A 25,427-nucleotide genomic window follows, 5' to 3' on the forward strand; every position below is an offset into this window, starting at 1 on the left:
CTGTCAAAATTGCAGGGAAATCAAAGTCCACCTAAAGATTTTGCTTAAAGTCCTTGTGATTTGGATGACTGCTATCTCTCTATTTTTTAGCCCACTATTTAAATCAGCGATATTTCAAATTTGGGATTTATACTTTTCTGCTACAGCTGAAAAATCCAAGTGTTCCATATTGGAACAGAGGCAATGGAACAGAGGCTGTCATGGTCAATAAATCATCCAAAAACCATATGACAGCTATCTAATAAACCGTTTAAACTGGTTTAAAGGGTTTGTAATCCACCCAAGCACTACATGCCAATTACCACATTGACAGATATTGGGGCAGATGTATTAAGCCTTAACAAGAGATAAATGCAAGGGTGATAAGGAGAGATAAACTTCCAGCCAATCACCTGCCAACTGCCATGTTACAGGCTGTGTTTGAAAAAAGTCAGTAAGGAGCTGATTGGCTGGATGTTTATCTCTCCTTATCACCCTTGGATTTATCTCTTGTTAAGGCTTAATACATCTGCCCCATTGTCTGGGAAAAGTTTGACAGATTGGGTTCAGTGCCAAAGAACATTGCATTGGAATAGTTATGGACTAGCCTTAGCAACTTATACCCCTTTTACACCAAGGAATAACCCAGGTTGGACCCAGGTCAGCCTTGGTGTAAAAGGGGCCAACCCAGGTCCAGTAACACTGGTCTCCTACCCAGGTCCTGACCAGGGTTGAACACTGGTTGGACCTGGGTCGTGGGCGGTGTAAATGGTCCCAACCCAGGTTGGGACATCCGGGTAGTGCTGAAAGGATACCAGAAGTGCTGGACGCCTTTCCACAGTGCGCTGCAGTGGCAAAAGACAGCAGCCAGGAAGGATACGGGCAGTGCACACAGAAATCATAATTGGATGCAGTATCATTTATATTATTATTATTATTTTGGGGGGGGGGAGCACATGGGAGATTCGGTCTGCTGCTGCAGGGGAGGGGGCTGGGGAGAGCACATGGGTGATGCTGCACCTTTATACCGCTATGTGCGCTTGAGCACTGAATAAAACTTTTTGAAAAATATTTTACTAAATAAACAAACCAACATTTTTCAATGCTAACTTGTCATGTCTTTTAATTTTTATTTAAAATCATTGAGGGAAAGTTGGATGCCAGTTTATCAGTCCTAAAATGGACATTTTTTATGTCATTCATAGGGAAAAGCAGTGCTGACCCAGGTTCAGTGTAAACGGCGCAGACCTGGGTCCGACCTGGGTCACAGTGCTGTGTAAATTGGGTATGAAGCTGGGTCCAACCCTGGAAACTCCCGTGTTCAAAGACCAGGGTCCGACCAGGGATTTTGGTGTAAAAGGGGTATAAGTTGGTCTCCTCTCTAACACTACTCCCCTCTTTGTATACATTTAGATACTTTTATATACGCTTCTTGGTTGATTTAGTTTTTGCAAAGCTTTTATGTTTGTTACTATTGTGTAATAATAGCATAACTGGGAGCTTATTCGTCGCCTCCGGTGCATGAGTAATTGTAGAGGTGGAACTACCACTGGTGCAGCGGGCCCCTGAAGACTTAGGGGCCCACTGTTGCCCCTTTCTCCCTCTCTGACACTCTGCTTTCCCCTGCCTCTCCCTGTCAACCACTACCCCACTACCATGTTGCATATTGTGAACTTGGGGTGGAGGAGGTGGCCCAAATTATATTTTTTTCACCTGGCCCCACAAATCACAGGTTTCACCACTGAATTGTACATAACAGAGATCTCTGAGGGTAACTCTCATTGCCCTGTATACTTGTGATAAAGTAATATAATCCACAAATGCAGGTTTCTGTCCAACATCCTTTAGGTGAGGCTGTGATTGCCCTCTTGGCCAGCCTCCTTTCTCACACATGACTTTCCCACAACAGTATAAGCTACTGTATGGGCAGCTTCAGAATACAACACACTGATACACCAGGGTTGCCGACCCTCCCGGAATTTCCGGGAGTCTCCCGAAAATCGGGTCCCCCTCCCGGCCCCCCCGAAGGGTGGGCAACCCTCCCGGATTCAGGGGGGACCCCCGCTGACCCTTGGATCGCGGCATTAAAATGCCGCAATCCTCGGGTCTCAGAGGAGGGGGCGGAGCTAAAACGGCAAAATCGCTTCATTTTAGCCCCGCCCCCTCCACGGAGATCCGTGAATTAGCTGCTTTACCAGCATGGGGGCGGGCTTAGTGATGTCACTCGCAAGCCCTGCCCCCTGAGTGTCTGCTGAATCTCTCCTCTCCGGGCTTCTCCCAGAGAGGAGAATCTCAAAGTCGGCAACCCTGTGATACACTTAGGACTATATATAAAGCTACTCTGAAATCAGTAACTGATATTCCAAGCCCAGCTAGACATAAGCTGGTAGTAATGTTAATTTAAAAAAAGAGAAGTCCCTGTGAAAAGACACATTCATATACTTCATATAATCAAAGAAAACACATCAACTCAGCAATATACTGTAGTTGTGAATGTAAGTGACCACGCTGCAATGCTCTTCCTGGTGTCTCTGGTGATCGCTGCACTCTGCCGTCATTGACAAACGCTGAGTGTGGCTGCTATCACATCTGACAAGCTGCCGGTTATAAATTTCCCTTTTTTCCCCAATATATGTCTTTTTCATCTTCATTTCTGTCTTCTAAAACTACAAGTAAAGGTATATTGGGGCTTTCTTTACTTAAAAATATAAATGCTATGAAAATCCACAGAGATGGGTAAAAGCAGTCTGACCCATGAAGCTCTTGATATAAATGTGACTGTACACCTGACTGCTCATGCTACGGAACCAATCATACGTACATACAGACAATGCAGAGTCATACATATTTCCCATGCATCTCTACTGGGTTCTGACAGGGTTTTTCATGGAAGTAAAATTTATAGGCCCTACACACATTCTTCATTCTACCAGCGATAGCGATGAGCACTATTGCTGGCCCCTACAAACATAGCGATGTAGGGAATTGTCTAAAAGCGATTTTAGTCAGATCCCTTAGAAAATGGCTAAAAATCGCTATGTGTGTAGGCCCTATTAATTAGGTGGTACCAGTACAACTGGTAACAGAACAATATAAGTAACATATTTCTTCACACAATGAAAGTACCTCAGCAAAAACCAAAGCTGGGTTCTTCTAGTAGGAACCATTCTATGGCCTTTTATATCTGTGTTGCCCTAATGTGTACTACTGCGGCTAACACATTGTAGCTTCAGTGACCCTTTACGCTAACACTATACTCTGTATGCTGCTCTCTTCTACCTACCCGTTTCTCTCTCACAACCCTTCCCCCTTTTTGCACCATTTTTCTTCTTTATTGTTTTATGACTTTCTCGTTGTCTTCCTGTCAGTGTTTCTCTCCTTTTCTGTCTCCCACGCCCTTCACCTGCAGAAAGTGATATTTCCGAAACAGGACGATGTGCTCATCTCCTTCTTGCCTCTGGCTCACATGTTTGAGAGAGTAATACAGGTAAGCCTCTTGCCTGCTCTGACTTGGCCTCGTTGGGCTGCCTATGTTTTGTTTTTTCTTTCCAGAGTCAGTGGTCCCCAACATCTGAGGATGTACACATATCCTATTTGCCTTTAGCACACATGTTTGAGAGAATGGTGCAGGTAGGTCTTTGTACTGGTGAAAGTAATGACACTCTCACCAAGAACACAGTTGTGCTGAATTTAATGATCTGAGATGACTGGTAACAAAGAGATCAATATAACACCTGAAATTACATGTAAATTCGCTACTAAAACCAATTATTAGATGTGGGGACTAACATAAGGGAATCGTAGAAGATGATTGATGTCTGCATGCAAAAAAATCTTCCTTTTTCCAGTGATGTACTGTATGACAACTGTGCACACACCATATACACCAATTCCAAGGGATACAGTTAAATTAGGGAGAAGGGCAATATGACTCTGACTACATTCACAGTTGCTTTGGGACAGAGGAGGTAGATCTGGCTCTGAGCATGGCCAGGGGAAGAGAAGAGGGTCATGTTCGCCCAAAATCTCCGTTTTTTTTTAAAAGCGGCAATCATTTACACTTCAAAATGAAACTGTTTTGCAGTGTAAATGATTGCCGCTTTAAAAAAACCTGGAGATTTCTTACCAAATCTCTCACTTTCTGAATCTCTCATTCTATTTAATTTCACCCATACTGTATACAAAACAAACGTATACAAACAAATCTACTGGTCGACTTAATCAATAGATTAAAATAAATTTACAAGAGACAAAGAATTAGTATACTGAAACTATGCATGGATATACCGTATATACTCGAGTATAAGTTGACCTGAATATAAGCCGAGGCACCTAATTTCACAACAAAAAAAACTGGGAAGACTTATTGACTCAAGTGGGACCCTCACTCGAGAATAAGCCGAGGGGGGCTTTTTCAGCATAAAAAATGTTCTGAAAAAGTAGGCTTATACTTGAGTATATATGGTACATATGGAAGTTTCAGGACAGCATTGCAAGGATTATACAACCCAGCACCAAATTGCAAAAAATATATTCCCCAATCCCTGTTCCCTATCCCCAAGGTTTCATAGATATTTATTTGTGAAGAGACACGGCACTTTTCTATGGAGACAATTTATCACCATAATAACATTACCATGGTAATGTCGCCCCAATGGGCGATGTGATAATTGATTACATTGCATGGATGTATCAATTATCACTTGTAAGAATCCTCCGTCCCTGTGAATGCCTTCTGTAGCCTTATTGGAGTAATTTTCACCCAAAATACGGCGAGTACAGTATGTGCTGCGCATGCACTGCCACCCTCATCGCTAGAGCCCACGATGACCAACAGCTCTCACTGGAGCACCGATCACCAGTCATTGGCTGTAGGTGAGTATGATCAGCTTGTGTGTCCATTGGGGACACGGACCTGATGACACTGGTTAGGCAAAAGCATAGTGTTCTCTGCATATGGCCAGAGAAACCTATGCAGCAGATAGGATTCGCAAGGACCCCTATGACTATGCTAGCTAAGGATAGCATTATTCTCACAGGGGTCACGGCAGTTGTATTTTTTTTGGCTTAGTAAATTTGGCCAGATTGCATTCTCTTTATAATTATGCAAAATGTGATCTGGTTACAAAAAAAAAAAGTTAATTAAACGGTTTCCAAGCAGTTTTTCACCAAAACTGCTCCAAAAGCCCTTACATTACTTTTTATTAGTAAAACAAAGGATAAAAAATTTGCCCCAATATAATACTGTATGGGTCATTGGGTTGGCCCAAATTAGGTCGACATGCATTGTCGACCACTGGAAGTCGACAGGCCTTAGGTTGACACCAGAAATAGGTCGACATGGCTAAGCTCGACTGGGGTGGAAGGTCGACACAGGCAATAGATCGACAAGGGCAAGGTCAACAGTCAAAAGATGGACATGTTTTCCACGTTTTCCCAAATGTCGACATGGACACTGTCGAAGTGTATCACTGCACTCACCATGCTTCAAGCACGGTGCCTTACTACACATGGCACACTGTTCTATCCACCCTCCACGCCCTAGTGGATGGTAGGGAATGAAATAACGCCTGTCGGCTTAAAAAAAGTGAAAAACTCAGGAAAGGCTAACGCTGCTCCTCACGTTTATGGGGAGAATTCAATTGTTAGAAGGCTAGATGGCACCAGACAGAGCAATTAAAGTGTTGATGCGTTGGGCCAAGCACAGCCGCTGGTGCCTAATCATTTTGACAGGCTGGTAACTAATTACTATTAGAATTTCACACTTGTGTAAAGTTGTGCTCAATTTAAGGTGAAAAACAGGAAAATGTAATTGCCTGCAGTGTTACTCAGTGCACTGCACATTTCCCAAGTCAGGCCTAATTCAGCATGGATCGCTAATTAGAGAAAACGTATTGGGCTGCAAGCAGAAAGCCACCACCCAGAGAGAAAAGAAAAAACGCCCCTTTCAAAATTGTAAGTGTATCACAAATAGTGACGCATTCGCAGATCCATGCACAAAAGCAGAACTGTCTTACAGTTTTTTCATCTGCGCCAGTCTAGAGCTTCCACTAATCTGCTCAAGAATCAGACTGGAAATGGTCATCGCTGACTTCAGAGACTGATCTGAGAAATGCCTGGGCACGCCTGAGTTTTATCAAATACACCCAGAAAACACCATGGGCCTTATTTTGGTTCATTCTTTCTGACAAAATCCTTCTTAGATGGACAAAACCATGTGCACTGCAGGGGGGGGCAGATGTAAAATGTGCAGAGAGAATTAGATTTGGGTGAGTTATTTTGTTTCTGTGCAGGGTAAATACTGACTGCTTTATTTTTACACTGCAATATAGATCTCACTTTGAAGTAAAACCCCACCCAAATCTAATTCTCTCTGCACAAGTAACATCTGCCCCCCTGCAGTGCACATGGTTTTGCCCATCTAAGAAGGATTTTGTCAGAAAGAATGAACCAAAATAAGGCCCCATGTTACTGCCCCTAAACATCAGCTTCCTGTCAAACTGCAGCGCCTCTGCGGCTTTTGTGTTTTCCCTGCACATGCACAATGTGAATGCTGCATATGCGCAAATGTTTAATAATACATTGATTTGCGGATTCTCTGATCAGCGATTCCTGCTGAATGAAGCCCATTGTTTTTAACGTCAAAACTTAGCAGATTTCGGAATGGTACTGGCTTCCCTTTCTGCTAAATTAGGCTAAATGAGCTTTAATTATTACTTTATTAAACACTAACGCACACTACTCATTAGCAAATATGACACTACATATTTCTGCAGTTACAATTTCTTAGATCTACATTTTCAAGCAGAGCTTACACTCTATGGGGGTGATTCAACACTGCTCGCTAAGCAGCACTCAATCGATCCTTGGCGAGCAGCTTAACGCTGCCCTGCGGAGTGCCACCCGCCCGCTGCCCAATCCCATTGGTAACATATAATGGGATGTACGAGGACACATCCCCTCGCATGTGGCTGAAGGGGAGAGAAATCATTCGTTGGTCGCCGACCATGAAATGTTTTCTCTCCCCTTCGGAAATAAAGTCAGTCTAAACTGACTTTCATTTCCTTCGGTGTCCGTTGAAGAGGCGGCAGGCATCAGCTGCCCACCCCTGACAGGCATCAGCTGCCGACCCCTGACAGGCATCAGCTGCCCACCCCTGACAGGCATCAGCTGCCCACCCCTGACAGGCATCAGCTGCCCACCCCTGACAGGCATCAGCTGCCCACCCCTGACAGGCATCGACCCGCCTGCTTTCCCAGGGGAACGCACAGCATTTTCATGGGGATGCCCATAAAACACTGGGCGTTCCCCCTCCAGATACCTCCCTGCCCACCCCCTTCTTCACCTACCTGTACCAATGCCTCGGCAACTGTGTTGCCAAAGGCCTTTGTGCAGTTTGTGCAGCGGCCCTACACATGTGCAAATACGCCCTATATTCCCTACCACATGTACAATGGGCCTACTTCAGATTGGATCGCAAAACACATTTTGTTCTCAAATGAACAAAACCATGCTGCACTGCAGGTGGGGCAGATGTAACCTGTGCTGAGATAGTTGGTTAGATTTGGGTAGGGTGTGTTCAAACTGAAATCTAAATTGCAGTGTAATGTCGCATACACACGGTGAGATTTACTTTCTATTTGACCTCTATTCTAACTGTGTCTGGACCTGCATTTGTGTCTGGATCTGGATAGTCTTTCCTGCCATTAGTGGTCTAATAGAAAGTAAATCTCACTGTGTGTATGCACCATAAGAATAAAGCAGCCAATATCTGATAGGCAACATGATTTTGCCTATTAGAAAAAAAGTCTGAATTTGGTGATATATACACACTATTAAGTTCATTATTATCAGGAGCCAAATAACTCCTAATATACTATGATTATCAGGAGCCAAATAATAAATATACTATGAGTACAGTGTTGCAAGTAAGGGGGTACGGCGTGGTACGGAGTACCTGTAAGAAATATGTTGTAGGTACGCAGTACCACTTACCCCCTGACCCACTGTCAATTCTATTTTTATTTTAAGTCTAAATATAATGCATCCGCAGCCCGCCCACCCAGCGTTATGATTGGTGCTGTATGCAGCTACTGGCTACTGCTGATTGAGCCTGTCACACTGACAGGCATCAGCGGCGCCGACACCATGAAGAGCAGGCTCCACAATTGTAAGCACAAGCTGCCCGGCTCTCCCCCAAGCAAGAGCATTTTTTGTTGGAGCCTATCAGTACCACCAAGAAAAAAATTCTACTTGCACCACTGTATGAGTATATTTTTGGGGTGTGAAAGGAAACCACCCACCATCTGTGTGTCCACCCAGAAGCTTCCATAACACAAATTACTAACAGTTTGCATAACGGTTTTTAACATTTAGAATTCACTTTTATTCTTTTCTCATCTTAACAGTCAGTGGTGTATTGTCATGGAGGTCGCATTGGGTTCTTCCAAGGTGACATTCGCCTGTTATCCGATGACATGAAGACTTTGCGGCCCACCATTTTCCCGGTTGTACCAAGGCTATTGAATAGAATGTATGACAAGGTGAGTATTCACTTCTGCTAAATGTAACTTATAATCATTACAAATGTGTCATTGCCAGGCCTGATATGTTTAGGTTTTGTTGTAGAGCAGGTAACCCCGCAGTATGGGGATGAATGATCTGTAACTAATACCACTTTCACACTGCCTAAACGTTTTAAAAAACTGTATTTTGAAACGGTATTTAAAACGGGTCTGAGCCTTCACGTTGCAGTAGATTACCATTTTAAATACCGTTTAAATACCATTCACATCAGTCAACTCGTTTAATCCCCTCAACCTGTTTCAAGGCAGCCAGCCTATCACAGGTCTGTAGTCTGTTGGTTTTTACTAAATACTGTTTCAGAGCCATTCTCACTGCATAAAAAACGGCTCTGAAACGTGTAGTTTGATATACCGGTTATCTTTAACCGGTAAATCAACTCTGTCGCTTTCTCACTGCAGCCTTAAACGTTTTAAAATGGAAAAAAAACGGCAATATACCGTTTAACAAGTGCGGTGTGAAAGGGGTATTACTCTCTCCGGAAGCAATGACACACATCAGAAGGAATGCATTGTGAAAGCAATCCTGTGATATACTGTATGATGATTCCTGTTACTCACAAAACAACAATGATGATGTTTCAACTCTTTCAACTCTTTAAAACCTTCTTATAGGCTTTTCCCTAACCTTTATTCAGATGATCTTCATGATGAGTCTTTGGGAATGCACTAACCACCATCACACAGGGGTCTGAATTGAACCCTAACTTTGACGAAAATCTGTTCTTGATTTAGTAGCCAGAGACACTTTACAGATAACTTTCAATCGATTTCCTCGAGCTACCCAAATTATGTATATCATTAGGTCGACGGTCAAAAGGTCGACAGGCAGAAGGTTGACACATGAAAAAGGTCAACATGCATTAAGCCGACATGGTGAAAATGTCAGCACAATCAAAAATGATACAATATAAAAAAAAAGGTTGACATGGAAAAATGTCTACATAAGTTGGCCATTATTTTTTTTTATAACCAACTTGTTCACCTTCCGACATAGACTTAGATCATAATAGTGTGCCGAGACCAGAAAAGCACCGTGCCCGAAGCATAGCAAGACACAGACACCAAGAAGTCATGTCAAACTTTTCTCATGCTGATCTTTCCTATGTTGACCTACAATAGCAGGTGGGGAGTTTAACTGGGACGGTACACCTGTCAAACTGTAATGCAGGTGCCCTAAGGCAAGCTCAGGGAGGTCAGAAACCTCCTGTGGAGCAGATAGGCAAAAGCAGGGTTTTGGACATGGGTCCTTCCCAGGACACTTATTTTAACCTGGGTCGGAATGCCGGGTTCAGGGCCACCAACAGGAGGGGGGTGGGGGTGTGTGCTGTGGGTACAGCTGTCCCAGACTCTGGAAGGGCCCGGGCAGCACATTTTGCTCACCGCAACACAACCCCTGACTGCTTCCGCTGTGCTGCCTACTTCTTCAATGCAGGATACCAGCAGCCAATTAAAATGCTGCAGTGGCTTTTGAGCCAATCAGAGCTTGTGTAGCCTTAGCCAATCAGAGCAGCTGCCAGTACACAAGCTCTGACTGGTTCACCAGCTGCATTTTAATTGGCCGCTGGCATCCTAAATTGAAGAAGCCTGTGCCTTCGGGACCTGCAGCAGGATTCGGTGGGGGGAGGGGGCTGGAAATCAGTCCCAGGCCCCAAAATTCCTAGTGGCAGCCCTGGCCAGGTTGCTGGACCCGGGAGATTTTAAAAGGCCCTTTCAAATCATACAGAGACCTGAGTCAACCTGGGTTATTTTTGTGATGTTAGAGGGGTATAAGTGACGCTACTTTTGCATGGATGATGCTCATGTGGACCATACTATAAAACTGCACAGAGACAATCGTAATGGGTCGGAACCAGCCTTGCAAGGCAGTACCAGGGGATGGGAAGAATTAGGTCAGAAGAAAAGCCAAAGTTGGAGCAAAGAGAAATACAGTACAAGGATATGTGTTAGGTGGACCAGCTCAGAACACTGGGAATATACAGTACTGTGAGTTCTGTCAGACACTGATGCTGGTTTAAAGCAAAAATGGACCTTTGGTCTGAATGTTTTCCTACTCTAAAATGAGGTTCTGTGTGCGGAGCAAATGTATGTGTGTGTATGTATGAATCTCTCCAATGATTTTTCCTTTTACTCTATTTTAGATCTTTAGCCAAGCAAATACACCCATTAAGAGATGGATTCTTGAATTTGCATCTCGAAGGAAGGAAGTTGAAGTGAGACGAGGAGTCATTCGAAATAACAGTCTGTGGGACAAGCTGCTCTTCAATAAAGTGCAGGTACAGTAAGTGCAGGTGGAGAGCAAAATCATCTTAGCCAAATATTCATGTAATAAATTAAATAATAGAAAATGAAGTATATTTTATTGTCAAATAGTTTTTCCGGTTCCTTCCCTCAGGACTGAATACACAGAGGTACATTTTTTTTTTTTAATCCTTCAGTTTTTCGTACTGCACCAAAATCATATTACTCTACGGTTATAAAGTCTGATACCAGGTACAGATACATACTGTTTATGTAACTGTATCCTCATGTGATAAAGTACCAGGCACTTCTCCTCCCTTATCACTGCTTCATAAATCTACCCCTGAGAAACAATCCAAGCAGTTTCTACCAGGCACAGACCCCTGGATATTCCAGGAGGTGACTCACTAGTTGCTGCTTCCCAAAGCAGAGAAAGAGCCCCTAATGATCCGGATGACAGCCTTTTCAAATTCCTAGTATACGAAGTATACCTGGCCAATAAAGCTGATTCTGATTTAACACAGCCACATTGCTGAAGGTCCTGATTAGCCTTTTGTGGGGCTGATAGCTCTCTTCTACTATTCAACCCCAGGAGCCTATCAAGCTATTCAGAAAAAAAAAAAAAGCTTAAATTCATACTGTGGATACAGTACATGAACTTATTATAGCAAATGTGAAATGTCAAACCACTATTATTTTACATTTGCAAAACATCCATTGTAGTCTGTTGGTATGGAGCAGGTTATAGCACTGGGTTGAATAGCTCTCCTACAGTGTTTTTGTGTTAGCAGTGTTCTGTGACAGTCTGCTGATGGCATCACATTCGGCTTCTTGCTGAGGTCATCATCGGAAGTATAGAAATAGCATGCACATTGTTTATTGTGTCTTAATGTTCAATTTTGCTACTCCAAGAAAAGAGGGGAGTATTAAGAAGGTGGGGGCAGGGGGGGTTAGGGATTTATCAGCCCCCTTGGAGGGGTCAGCAACAAGGAAGCATACCTAATGGCAATACTATTCTGTACAGAACTGTGTTTCCTACAATAATTGTATGCACACATTTATATATACCTATTTATATATATATATATTGTATGTGTGTGTATATATATATATATATATATATATATATATATATATATATATATAAAAACACAAGGACAGGTGCGCTTCTTGGTGCATTAAAAACAATTTTAAATCATCTTTAATGCACCATGAAGAGCACCTCTCTATGGGCCTTATTCTAGTTCACTCTAGAATTAGATTTGGGTGAGTTATTTTGTTTCTGTGCAGGGTAAATACTGACTGCTTTATTTTTACACTGCAATATAGATCTCACTTTGAAGTAAAACCCCACCCAAATCTAATTCTGCAGTGCACATGGTTTTGTCCATCTAGAAGGATTTTCTCAGAAAGAGTGAACTAGAATAAGGTCCCTTGTGTTTTTGTCTAGATGTTCACCTCCTTGGATCCAAGAAGTTTTGTCGTTGAAGGTTGCTGCAGTCCCATACCCATTGGACTTTGGTGATAAACCATTAACCCCTTGTTTTATAACAGAGGTTTTCACACTGGACTCTATTGTTCTTACACTTAGTGCTGGGGTTTTATATATATATATATATATATATATATGTATATAGAGAGAGAGAGAGAGATATAGATATATAGATATATAGATATCTATATATATATAGATCTAGAATGCAGTAGGACCGGCACTCGCTCCTGCTGTGTATGCTGCGCCCGGTGCCCTCACGATACAGAGGCTTTGTAGATAACACAATGTGCGGCACTCGTAGCGAAATTAAGCAGACTGAGTCAGATAGATAGTCAACCTTTCATTCTTTGTTAGAATTTCGTCAGGATACAGCAAAGCATAAATCAAACATCTTACTTTATAGCCCGGTGTCACATTCTGCCGTCACGCCACGGAGTTTGTCCACGCTGGGCGGCATCCCGATGACGTCATTGTGTCAGCGCCCGATGGTCAGTGGGCGCACATCAGTGATGTAGTCACATCGGGATCCGCATAGCGTCGCGTCACCATGGAGATGCAGCATCTGTGATAAATAAAAACAAATACAAAGGACATATTGAATAGTGTTTAACTGGCGATTATAAAGTTATATATGAGCAATAATATAGATACATCAGTAGTGATGGTCTGTAACAACAATCTTATAATATAACATACTCATCATAATACAATCTAAAACATATAGCATGGATGTGCAAACGGGCAGTGCTGGTGTATATGGCCCTGTCCTAGATGCAAACATTAAGCTATTTTACCGGGTCAACAGACATGATAATGGCATCATATCATTTAAGCCCCGTGGGGTAATAGTATCTAACTTGTTATCTAACTGCGTAGCAGTATAGCATTTCGGTCTCCTCCTCTCCTCAGTGGGGGGACGTGATCTATCGTACGGTATTTTAAACAAGTAAGACTATGACCGGCCTGCAAGAAATGTCTTGCGACCGGTTGATCACTGGTTCTGGAATTAATAGCAAGTTTAATGGAGGAGCAGTGGGCCCCCATCCGCTCCTTTAATTTACGGCTAGTTTTGCCGATGTAAGCGGGGCCACACGGGCAACCAATCAGGTACACCATGTGTGTACTCTCGCACGTCAGATGATAAAAAAATTCAGTGCCCAAATGGGGATGAAAGAAAGTGTCGCCTGTCACCAGGAATTTACACATCGTGCAGGGACACTTGAAACAACTGGATCTCTTATTGGACAAAAAATGTTTAGGGCATTCTTTACCTAGCCCAGCGATGTCAGAATTAAAAAAATATACTGCAGAGATTTCTGGAATTTGAATAACAATAAGTCTACTATTGTCCAGTCCTAAAGATTCATCCGATTGGACAATGTTCCAATGTTTTTTAGAGACCCCTGTGATCCCTCCAGATGATGTGTTAAATTGCATGACCCAGGGTAATACATCACCTGTAGTAGCTTTACTATATATATATATATATATATATATATATATATATTTATATATATATATATATATTTATATTTATATATATATATATATATATATATATATATATATATATATATATATATATATATATATATAGAGAGAGAGAGAGAGAGAGAGAGAAAGGTTCAGAGTGCGCTATAGATCAGTACGCAATTTAAAACATTAGAATTTAATAAAATATTGTCTTATAAGACTACATAACATGACTGATAAAACAAAACAGTTCTTAAGATACATCCAATGAAGTTGCAGGCCCAACGCGTTTCGTCAACGAATTGACTTCATCAGGGGCTTTGGAAATATTAATTGGCACGACAATTTTGCACTGTAAATAATACAAACAATGTAGTTCAATGATATGAACAAAAATTGTACTGTAAATAATACAAACAATACAGTTCAGTAATATGAACACACATAAAAATTACATAAATGAAGAATAGGATATGGAGAGGAGGACAGTGGAGAAGAACATAGAACATAAATAGCCATAACAATGGGCTACTGTAATTGATTCATTTGTTTTTTGGAAATAACCATAATTTAAAAGTACAATCAATGCCGATAGTTTGAAAAAAGGGGGAGACCAGTATCCCAGGGAAGAGTCTTTAGGTACATAAGTGGCACAAAATCACCGTGAGAAGAAAGTCAGAATTTATACCTTCTTGATGGAAAGATTTTCCAACTGTTTGAAACTGCAAAAAACTGAGTTTTCCAGTGGTAGACCGTACACAAAAATCTGAAGGAAAGAGGCATACATTTCATCATTAGATGGCTTTTCCAATGGATTTAACCATCACCAACACTATATACAGTATATATCGAACAGGTGGGGGTAGACCCTGTTGCGTGCTATACTAAATAGTCAGCTGCTCCTCCGATAGAGCTCTCCTGTAAGTGAGGGCGCAGATGTGCAAAAAAACCAGATGGGGGTTATCGGAGTGCGCTATAAGTTATCACAACCTAGCCAATCGATACAAATATACAATTAATCAACAGGACCTGATCATCTAATCAGGCAAACAACATTATTTTTTTAAATGAGACGTAGAATTCATTGACTTGAATATTTCTTTATTAAAATCCAACACGTTTCGTCAAAACGACTTCATCAGGGGTATGGCTAAAAGTGGTACAGAAAAGAAAGTCTGATGTACTGTGAGTATTAAAACCAACAATGTACACGAGAATAAGTGTTTCAAGTAATACAGATATGTCCTATACATACCGATATTAGACCTCGCGATCGAGTCTGTACATCAAGAGGTATTCTTAAGATACTTTAAAAGTTTATACAGACATCTAAAAAAGATACAAATATTGTATAGTACAGAGAATAAACAAATGATATGATTAGTGTGGTTGAGGAATATTTAAATGTATTTATTTTTCACCTACCAGTTGTAGGTAAATAGAAGGAATGTGTCTTTAGAAAGATGCGAATTTTCTATAGGTGATGTCTTTAATCCAGACACAGATTTTAAGTGAAAGATGTTCTCAGCTAACCTGGAATGGGATATGAACCCACTTAATTTGTATACATACATCCCCCCTGACTGTGATATAGGGCTGTGGTAAAAAAATGGTGCTTATATTTACCCGCTGTATGGTGATCTTAAATGCAGCTGTTGCCCACTCCTAACACTAGTCACGTGGCGAATATATACGTGGAAGTTTCACCTATGATGGGGATGGTTTAGATGGTCACTCAATCAAGTGATTTTTTAGGGTGGTATATACACCTAATCTTAACATGACCCTAACACGGTATGTAAATTTCAAAGGTTATATCAATATGAGCTATCCCCCTTTTTTTTTTTTATAATTTAAAATTTATAGCATGGTCCCTTAACTGCATAGGGTATTAGCTAAAGCATCTTATACGTTAGATGGATGAACTCCAGTTCAGATCCGAAAGTTATAATCATACACTGGAATTTATGGTACATACATTGCTCAATTCACAATTTCAAATATAAGTAATTTCTATGAGAACAGCTTATCTAGTCTAACATGATGGAATGTTAGTACAGCAACAGTATATCTACATTCCAAAAAATACCATGCTCATCTGGCAGGCAGCAACTTACCACAAAGTACAGATACCAACACTCCAGTGGGCTGAGACAGAATGGTCTAAGTCCCAGCTGGCTTTATATGTGTATATATACTAGGTGATTCATCGCGCCCTACGGGCGCTCTTCACACCATTGTCAGGGGCTCCGCCACCTTGACTTTTGAATGCAGGTTTGTGTGGCAGTGGCGTGGGTGGATGATGTTTGGGTGTAACTCACACCATCCCCAACCAAACTAACCCACACACGGTATACTCACACCGTGTGAGTATACCGTGTGTGGGTTAGTTTGGTTGGGGATGGTGTGAGTGGGTAGGGGTGTTGGTTGGGTGATGTTGTGGGGGTGGTGGCATAGGGCTTGGAGGAGCAGATGCGGGGGTGCCGTGGGTGAGGAAGGGGGTGTACGGGTGCTGTGGCTGGTGGAGCTTCCGGAGTGGCAAGGGTTGGGTAGGGACAGGTGTGGCTGTACTGTGGGATGGAGAGGGGCATGAGCGGTGAGTGGTGTTTGCGCAGGTGAATGTGGGGGGGCTGTGGGTGGTGGAGGGGCGGGTGACCACTGCTTAGTAATAAACTTTATTGTGAGTAATTTATTGTGTGTGTGCTGGCCATGTGAGGGCATGGGCACAGCAGCACTACTATCCCTCTTGACCATAGCATTGCCCCCGGGTGGGCTGAGTGCTCCCTGGGTATTTCAGTGGAGATCCCGGACGGCAGACCCCTGGCTGGCTGATATGTAAGCTAATTAGTCTCAATTGTAGCGAGCCACTGTCACTCTGGGGTAGATTTATTAAGCTCGGTGAAGTGATAAAAGCTCCCAAGAGGAGCGAAACGCGTTGGTAAAACCATTTGGTGCTGACTGACCAATTCAATTGGACCTACTAATTCTCTGCTGAGTGCTTGTTTAAAATCTCTGCAAAACCTCTTTTCTGCTGGACCATCATTACTGGGATCTCCGCCCATTTAGCGGCACCCCACAACATTTACTGGGCCAAAAAAACTACAGGGGGTTCTGCATCCTCCATCAAGATTGCCCGTGGGGTTACCCATACCCATCCACACAGCCATATATTTATGAGGAGAGATACCGATTCAGCCATATGTTAATGAGGAGAGATACAACCGAAACAGGACTTCATCACTAACCGGCCGGTTCATTTAATACGGTACCGTATGGACTACTAAATCAGTCCTTTTACACCCCCTTGTTTTTCTGATTTTTTTCTTGCTATATATATTTTTTTAGCCAATTTACTGGGTTCATTACAAGATAACCATTTCTTATTGTCCTATTTAATTGTGTTTTAATCCTTGTTTTATCTGTCATCATTAAATATTTTTCACATGTTGATTGGCAACATAGTTTCAACAAATTTTATTTAATCTTATTTAACTTCATTCACCATACTTAGCGCAGTCACCCTTTCCTTTTTCTGAAGTGATAAACGGTCTGGTTTTTATCACCATCCAATCAGCTCCTACCTGTGAAGCTACAGGTTTGGTTTGAAAAATGGCAGGTAGGAGCTGATTGGCCGGTGATAAAAAATAGACAGTTTATCACTTCACCAAGCTTAATAAATCTACCCCAGAGTGACAGTGGCTCGCTACAAGGCTCCATTCTCCCTCAATGGGGGTCGTGGATCCCCACAAGGGAGAATAGAACCTTTTTTTTGGATTCCTGTTGGTGGTAATGTTGGAAGTTGGGATTTTGGCATTGGCATCCAGACTGCTGGGATCCCGACTGTGGGCATATTAACTACATCCCAGATATATTTACTAAATAGGATTAAATATATATTAAAATCAGAAGCACAGCAATGCTTTCATTATACACTGTAACCAAGGAGCTATAGCTATGGTTCACAGACATTGCTCCATGATAACAAACCTCCCAACTGTCACAATTTTTGTAGGACAGTCCAATTTTTGGTGGACTGTCCCGTGTCACATCCACGGCTGGCAGTATCCTGTGGTGGGTGTGTGTGTATCTTTTTTAAATTACTTATATCCAGTGCTCGAAGTGGAAATTTTGAAGTGGGGGTATGGAAAAATGAAGATAGCAGTTATGCGCACGCAGAAGTTCACAATGTACCACCTGGATTGAGCCAAAATTCACGTTATACCAAACTAAAAGAGTCAAAATTCACATTATGCCACAAGGTTTCAGCCAAATTTATTTTATGCCACATGGATTGAGTCAAAATTCACATTATGCCACCTGAATTAAGCCAATAATCACATAATTCCACCCGGATTGAGCCAAAAATCACATCATGCCACCTGGATTGAGCCAAAAATCACATCATGGTACCCAGGTTGAGCCAAAAAAATCAAATCATGGTACCAGGATTTAGCCAAAATTCACATTATGCCATACTGAAAAAGCCAAAATTCACTTTATGCCATGCAAATAGAGTCAAAATTCACATCATGCACCCGGATTGAGCCAAAAATCATATCATTCCACCCAGATTGAGCCAAAAATCACATCATAGTACCCGGATAGAGACAAAATGCACGTTATGCGACACTGAAAAAGCCAAAATTCATGTTATGCCATGTACAGTAGATAAAGCCAAAATTCACATTATGCCACCTGGATTGAGCCAAAATTCACGTTATGCCACCTGAATTGGACAGCCGGGATATAGGGAAAGTGACTCAGACAGCAAGGACAGCGAGGAAGCAGGGGTGCAGGGACAGCGGGGATGCAGAGACAGACGGTGGGGTGACACAGACAGTGATGGCGGGGTGACCCAGGGACAGCAACGGCGGGGTGGTGGAGGGACAGAGATGGCAGGGGTGATGCAGTGACAGAGAAAGTGGGGGGTGACACAGTGAGAGAGACGGCCGGGTGATGAAGGGACAGACACGTCCAGGTGACACAGGGACAAGATGGCCGGGTGACGCAGGGACAGAGATGGCCGGGTGACACAGGGACAGAGATGGCCGGGTGACACAGGGACAGAGATGGCCGGGTGACACAGGGACAGAGACGCCCGGGTAATGCCGGGATACAGATACATATGCACTACGGATGACACATATACACAGACATGTATGTACTATGGATGACACATATACACAGACATGTATGCACTACGGATGACACATATACACAGACACGTTTGAGACATAAATGTACACACAGACACAGGCAGTACAGTACCTTAAGCAGATCCTCCTCGGGCCGTCCCGCACCAGCTCCCCGGCCACCCTCCACTCCCAGCACTGCAGGTTATCGCTGGCGATGCTGAGCTGGATCTCTGTGGCATCCAGGCGCTGTTTATCCCCCAGCAGCAGCTCCGTCTCAGCCGCCAGGTCCCCGATTCCAGCAGGTACTTTAGGATCCATACCTTGGAGATGATCAGAGGTTCCCTGTGCTCCAGGCCCCCTTTGAGAGTAAATCTCCAGGGTGCACCCCCCTGTAGCTGCACATGGATGCATTGGGAGGGCGGTGAAATCCCCATGGCTGCCTGCGGGTCCATGGCTGCCTCTCCCCCACGCGAGGCCGGCCTTACTTTAGGTTATCTTGCTGCAGAGTAACTATCGCTGCGCTTCCCATCCATGATGAATCAGCTGGAAGCACCCGGCAGCGGCGAGTAACGCGAAGACAGGGGGGACGCTGTTTATCCCCCAGCAGCAGCTCCGTCTCGCCCGCCAGGTCCCCAATCTCCTACTGCTTAGTGGCATCCATCTGGCTGCGCCGGGACTCTCACTTAGCCGCCCGGTACTTGCTGCTTGCTCTCCCCCCGCAGCGTCTCAGAGCTTCTTCTGTCCGTGGCCGCCTGGACGAGTCCGTGCCCTGATGCAGCCATTCCATCAGGTACTTTGCGGTATGGAAGCCGGCGGTGGCCAGGCTGGTTGTGGCGGGCTGCTCATGAATAGCAGCTCTAAGCGGACCAGAGGCAGCACCTCAGAGCAGTGTCACATCATTTCCGGGACAGTGGAAGAAGTGCCGGTATGCCATACCGCCGCATACCGGCCCACTTCGACCACTGCTTATATCCAAATGTAGATGAGCCTCAAAGCAGTTAGTAAGAGCTACTATACTTGGTAAAGTGCTGGGAAATGCTGCTAATGATTCAATGTAATTGTATCTAGCTCTCATTCCTTTTCCCCCCAAAAAATGTAACAGTGTAATGTGGGCTAGGTGAAATGAGGGAGATTGCTAGACTAATGAGGGAGAGAGGTAGATTGCTGTTATTTCAGGGAGTCTCTTGCAGAATGCAGACGGGTAGGCAGCTATGCAGTAAAGCTGCATCTAAGGACATCCAAAAAACAGGGCTGACATGCCCTCCCTGTCACCACCCACAGCATGTCAATATACTGCAGCTTTTCTGGCACTGTAAGAGGCGACATAAACAGATGCACACAATGCTGCTCCCATGCAGATCACAAAGATCAAAGATTTATGTAAATATAAATTTACGTTAGTCCCTTAATCAGGCCACATGTCCAGAGATCTGTTTTATAGTTGCTTATGTACTGTACTTTTAGTAGGTCCATTTTTCCATAAAGATTTATGATCTGTACACAAACAACATCTTACCTTGGCACATATAAAATCACTGAAGCAGAGGTGTATAAGAAAACAGCTGACCCACCTCTACTCTTAAGAGGCTGCTTCTCCTGCTCACAATTTGCCTGGCTAGATCAATATCCAGTACCACTAATGTTAAACAAGTTTGAAAAATAAATGGTGGTTTTCTATGTTTTTAAATAGTCATTTGTTGCTAAAGCCTTATAAATAATATAAGCAGCAGAGAATTTGTCCTTTATTCCCTGCCCTCTTAGCCAGTCGTTTAATCAATAAATAATTAGAAAATGTACAGTGTCTCAGTCCCCTGGAATGAAGGCATCTTATTAAGAATGAAGACTGCATATTAGATTTAAATCTATAATGCAACATTCAGCTAGAACTGTAAGCCTTTCCGAAGATATAGATTGTTTACAGTTTTGTCAGAATACTACAAATATAATGCTGTAATTCTTGCTATAAAGATTAGCCTGGCAACCACAGTCCAAATTGTATCATTTAATAATGTACAAATATTGCAGATTTATTAAGCGGCATACACACAGGGCGATTTCGACAAAATTGCTTAGAAATGGAGCACTGATCGTTCCATGTGTATGCTTTGCATTGATGGCGGTGCGCGGTCCTGTCTGTCGCTATTACCCACATGGAAAGACAGTGCTTAGACTCTTTATTGCTAGATCACGTGGTTTTCCCGATAAACAGTAGGCAAAACCCTGCTCAGCATGACTGCTCAGCACACAGCATCGCGGGGTGCATCGCTATAGTCACGAGATGTGCTGAGCGATCGTCCTTAACATTCGTCCTTAAGCCCGTCGCTCAGCACGGAGACAGCAGTCGCTTTAGGTTCAGTACAGATCTTTCTAACTGGTCAGCAGTAGCAGGTGCCTGGAGCATTGATAGAATATACTGTTATAAATTAAATTCGATTTTGGGGTCTATATCATTTATTTATCTTTGGAACAAAAAACATTATTTCTTATCTCCGCGTATCGCTACAATAGTCAATTATTCTTGTGCCTTTTTTATATATATATATATTAGAGATAGACAGACATCAGTTACAAAGGGATGCAGTTACAATCCCGGCGGTCGGGATCCCGGCGTTCAGAATCCCGACGCCGGAATCCTGACCGCCGAAATGCCGACACATTCTCCCTCCAGGGGTGTCCACGACACCCCTGGAGGGAGAATAAATTAGTGTGCCGAGCATAGCGAGGCACCGGGCCCACTGCGTGGCGAGCGCAGCGAGCCCGCAAGGGGGGGGGGGGGGCGATCCACGTCCCCCCCTTGTCGGCATTTCGGCTGTCGGGATTCCGGCGTCGGGATTCTGAACGCCGGGATCCCGACCGCCGGGATCCCGATCGCCGGGATTCAATACTGAATCCGTTACAAAAATAGATAAATAACAATATGGCAAAAGTGTAGTATACAACAATAACATACATATAAAGACCATTATAAAAATTTTGAGTCTAAAATAGGGCAGAAAAATTAAAGAGAGCAGTTGTATCACAAAGCTGGCAAAAACAACACCCCCCTATAGAAAACATGGCTATAAAAATATATAAATTAGTGTTATGATGGCAAGTAATAATTTTTTAAGTGGAGGACCATTAGTCAGCGTCAACATATAATACCATGTAGTTAAATGGGCAGTTTTGCAAATATTATCTGTAGTAGTATTTGGTAAAACAATAATATAGGAGAGCCAAATGGCAAAAGATTTGTAGTTCTTGTTGCTAGATCTCATGCCTTTTTAATCCAAAATTTTGAACAATAATATTGTGTCCTGAGTCGGCAGTAGAGAGATGGTGACCGGCCTGACGGATGTGCAGAAACTCTTTCTGAGAGGGAACAGACAGAGCATCCAGTCTGCTGAGAAATCCTTGCAAGGGTGGCAAAGTTAATGTCAACTTAGATATTGGAAGCAAGCTCTGAAAAATCCATTGAGAGTCATGGCGTATTTATAATGGGTCCAGGTGGGCCCACCCTGCACCCATATTATTCAATACTTACCCTTCAGTGTCTCATGTCATCATCAGCAGTGCTGTAAAAGTCACCATTTCCCATTGTTGCATACACAGTAAGAAAATCATTGGGAAAATGTCTGCCATGCCATTTTCCAAGAGACCCCTAGGGCCCGCAGTCTACCAGCAAGAGAGGATGGGGCTCAGATGGAATCTGCACATTGTCCTTCTCCTCTGTCGAAGTGCCCCTGGGTTCCCCTCTGGTTGGGTAATAGGGGAGTCCTTAAATCTGCTTACATTTATAATCTTCATAAATAGACTTGTGTTTCTGAGTTTTCAATGCATTTTATCACTTAGAAATAAAGTGTTTTCATTGTATAAAGCAGTAAAGGTTTGTGCTTACATTTATTGGACTTTATATTCAATACAAAATTCTCTGCATTTTTACCCCTGTTTATTTCTATAAAATGGTTCATGCATAGGGTCTAATTCACCATGGATCACTAATCAGAGAATTTGCAGTGGGCTGTGAGGAGAAAGTCACCGCTCAGACCGAGAGAAAAACATCCCTTGCAAATTGTGAGAAGTGCAAATGGATCACTAATCTCTATCCACTCGCAAATTAATTTGCAATTCCCGAAACATCGAAGAAACTTTGCCGTCTGTGCAAATGTGAGTAGGTCTGAGGCTCCCACTAATCTGCGACTGAGATGCTGCTGGAAGTGGTCATTGCTGACGTCAAAGACACTTGTACAGTGCCGCGGCTGTTTTTTTTCACACACACAGAAAATGGCAGGTTTCCTTCCCCAAATGCCAGCTTCCTGTAATTCAAGCTCCGGCCACGTTGTGTGAAAATTAAAAATGGGGAACATTGGGGAAAGGAACAAGGGGGAATGGGGGAGAATAAGACAGAGTACCCAACAGCACACAGTATACAACATATAAGAAAATTCAACAACAGTCAGTTAGAAGAGTCATTCTCTAGAGTTTCTGTAAAATTGGGTCAGTCTTGACCAAGTTTTGGAAAGATGCACCCTTTCCCTTGGTAACATAAATATGCCAGGAAATCCACTTAAAGGAGGGGGACATACTTGACCTCTCTGGTTTCTTTTTCAAAATAAAATTGGGTCTTGGAAATGACTTACAAATGGGGGAGGAGCGGAGGATTTCCAGTGTTGGGCAATAGTTGCTCTAGCTGAAGTTAGAATATGCTCAAGTACATAACGAGCATTCTTAGTGACCACTTAGTGACCAGTGAAGCAAAGCTAGGGTTGGTTCTGCAGAAAGAGATATACCCAATAAATCCTTTATGAGAGCAAATACCGCTAACCAAATGGGAAATAAAATGGGGCAGTCCCAAAAAATGTGTAGTATTGTTCCTTCCTGATGGCATAGATGGCAGCAGAATTTAGAGCATGTAGATCAAAATCTGTGAAGTTTAGTAGGCGTTAAATGCAGTCTATTTAAGAGTTTCACATGCATTCCTGTGTGGTTAGTGCCGGGGGACATTGAGAAAGTGGTAAGCGTAAAAGTGCATTGGAAATCTTGGGTGAAATTTAAATGGATGAGAGATTCAGAAAGAGAGAGATTTGGTAAGAAATCTCAATTTTTTTTAAAGCAGCAATCATTTACACTGCAACATCAAACTGGTTGTGGGTGTGATTCAGGTTGGTTTGCAAAGTGGTGGTTCTAAAGTGGCAGGTGGTTAAACTTTGATATGACATGTTGCTCTGTGACTATCCCCTTCCTCACATGTAACAATCCTGCCAGTCAAAACCTATAACCTGTGATATTATAACCCAGGCATATTTATCAAGGCTGATGCAGATGATACAGGTATAACTGAATGTATTGCTGCTATGTACTAATAGACTAATACAGGAGATTTCACAGGACATGTCATGCAAAAGGTTGTCCCTATTGTTCTACGTACCAAATTCTAAGTAGAGAAGCTTTTCGGCGTTTGGGCTTGTTGTGTTACTCCTTTCTCAAATATGCTTTTGGAGGTATAGTAGCAGGATTAGGATCTTCTATCCTTCTCCTGTCTGCCTCAAGAAACTGACATTGTACTTATGATGTCTCTGGGGCAGTGGTGTAACTATACATTAGTTTCAGTATGTAGATAGCTATCATGTAGAAAATATATTTATTATATAGCTTGGGCAGTGGCTATACATCAGACCCCCCTCCCCCCTGGCACCTACTTGTTGTAAGGGGATCCCTTCCAGTAACCACTGCGGTCCTGGGGTTTTGCTCGTTGTCATGGGATTCCCCCACCAGCGCCATACCATATCCTGCTGTGCATGTGGATGTCACTGAGACAATGGTGATGGTGCCATTGTCCTGGCTAATATCTCAACTGAGGATGTGTATATCTAATGGAAAATGATGCTACAGCTGAGAGGTAAGCTTAATAAATGGGTGGAGGATGTGTGCCCATGATATATATGCCAGTGTATATGTGCTTCTAACTGCAAAGCCTGAAATAAAGTCATATTTTTCAGTGTTTTACCTTGGACACAAAATAAGTGATAACATCAGAGCATGCTTGGAGGTGTCCACGCCAGTTCAGATGATCCCTCTTTCACCGCAAGCATAGGCACTGGGCCTGTACCGCCTGGTTTGCGGACAACTTCAGTACAGGTGGACTGCGCATGCACAGGAAGGGTCCCATGTTGTCAATGTCAGAGGAGTGTGAGCGTGTTTTCCAGTGTTTGATACAGCTCCTGGCTCAGAAGCCTCAACAGCCCAGCCATCCTGAGTAACATGAAGATTACTCAGGGGGCCGATGTTTGCAGCAACAGATAACAAAAGCAGGAAGGGGGTGTCTATTACAGGGGTGTATAGTGTAAATTTAACAATATTTCATTTAGGGGCCTAATTCAGAATTAGACTGTACTTTTTTAGGCTACGCAACTGCTAATGTTATCAAGTGAAGCTGCTGCCACTTTTTGAGTAGGTCTCTGGCTACACAGACTAATAGAGGCAGTAGCGACATAGGTGCCATGTCTGTCTGCATACAAATTCGCAACCCACGTCAGATACACA

General features: G+C 42.9%; 1 protein-coding gene and 1 long non-coding RNA gene across 7 annotated transcripts in view; one reads left to right on the forward strand and one right to left on the reverse strand.

The window, feature by feature from the left end:
* The window catches only part of ACSL6 (acyl-CoA synthetase long chain family member 6), a 226,455-nt gene that overhangs the window by 151,084 nt on the left and 49,944 nt on the right, over nucleotides 1-25,427 (forward strand). For 5 of the 6 annotated variants that reach the window (XM_083181844.1, XM_083181845.1, XM_083181843.1 and 2 more), the window contains 3 exons: nucleotides 3,389-3,466; nucleotides 8,388-8,522; nucleotides 10,703-10,837. In XM_083181844.1, the coding sequence (XP_083037970.1) occupies nucleotides 3,389-3,466; nucleotides 8,388-8,522; nucleotides 10,703-10,837 (348 nt within the window). Of the gene's footprint in view, nucleotides 1-3,388; nucleotides 3,467-3,531; nucleotides 3,610-8,387; nucleotides 8,523-10,702; nucleotides 10,838-25,427 lie in introns of all 6 variants that reach the window. The other variant, XM_083181842.1, reaches the window with a different exon arrangement.
* The window catches only part of LOC146074101 (uncharacterized), a 71,437-nt gene continuing 58,634 nt past the window's right edge, over nucleotides 12,625-25,427 (reverse strand). Inside the window, exon 2 of the long non-coding RNA XR_014473362.1 lies at nucleotides 12,625-12,859. This is a non-coding gene — a long non-coding RNA (uncharacterized LOC146074101). The remainder of the gene's footprint in view (nucleotides 12,860-25,427) is intronic.

Source organism: Crinia signifera, chromosome 4, assembly GCF_055691185.1.
Source record: "Crinia signifera chromosome 4, ASM5569118v1, whole genome shotgun sequence".
Lineage (NCBI taxonomy): Eukaryota > Metazoa > Chordata > Amphibia > Anura > Myobatrachidae > Crinia > Crinia signifera.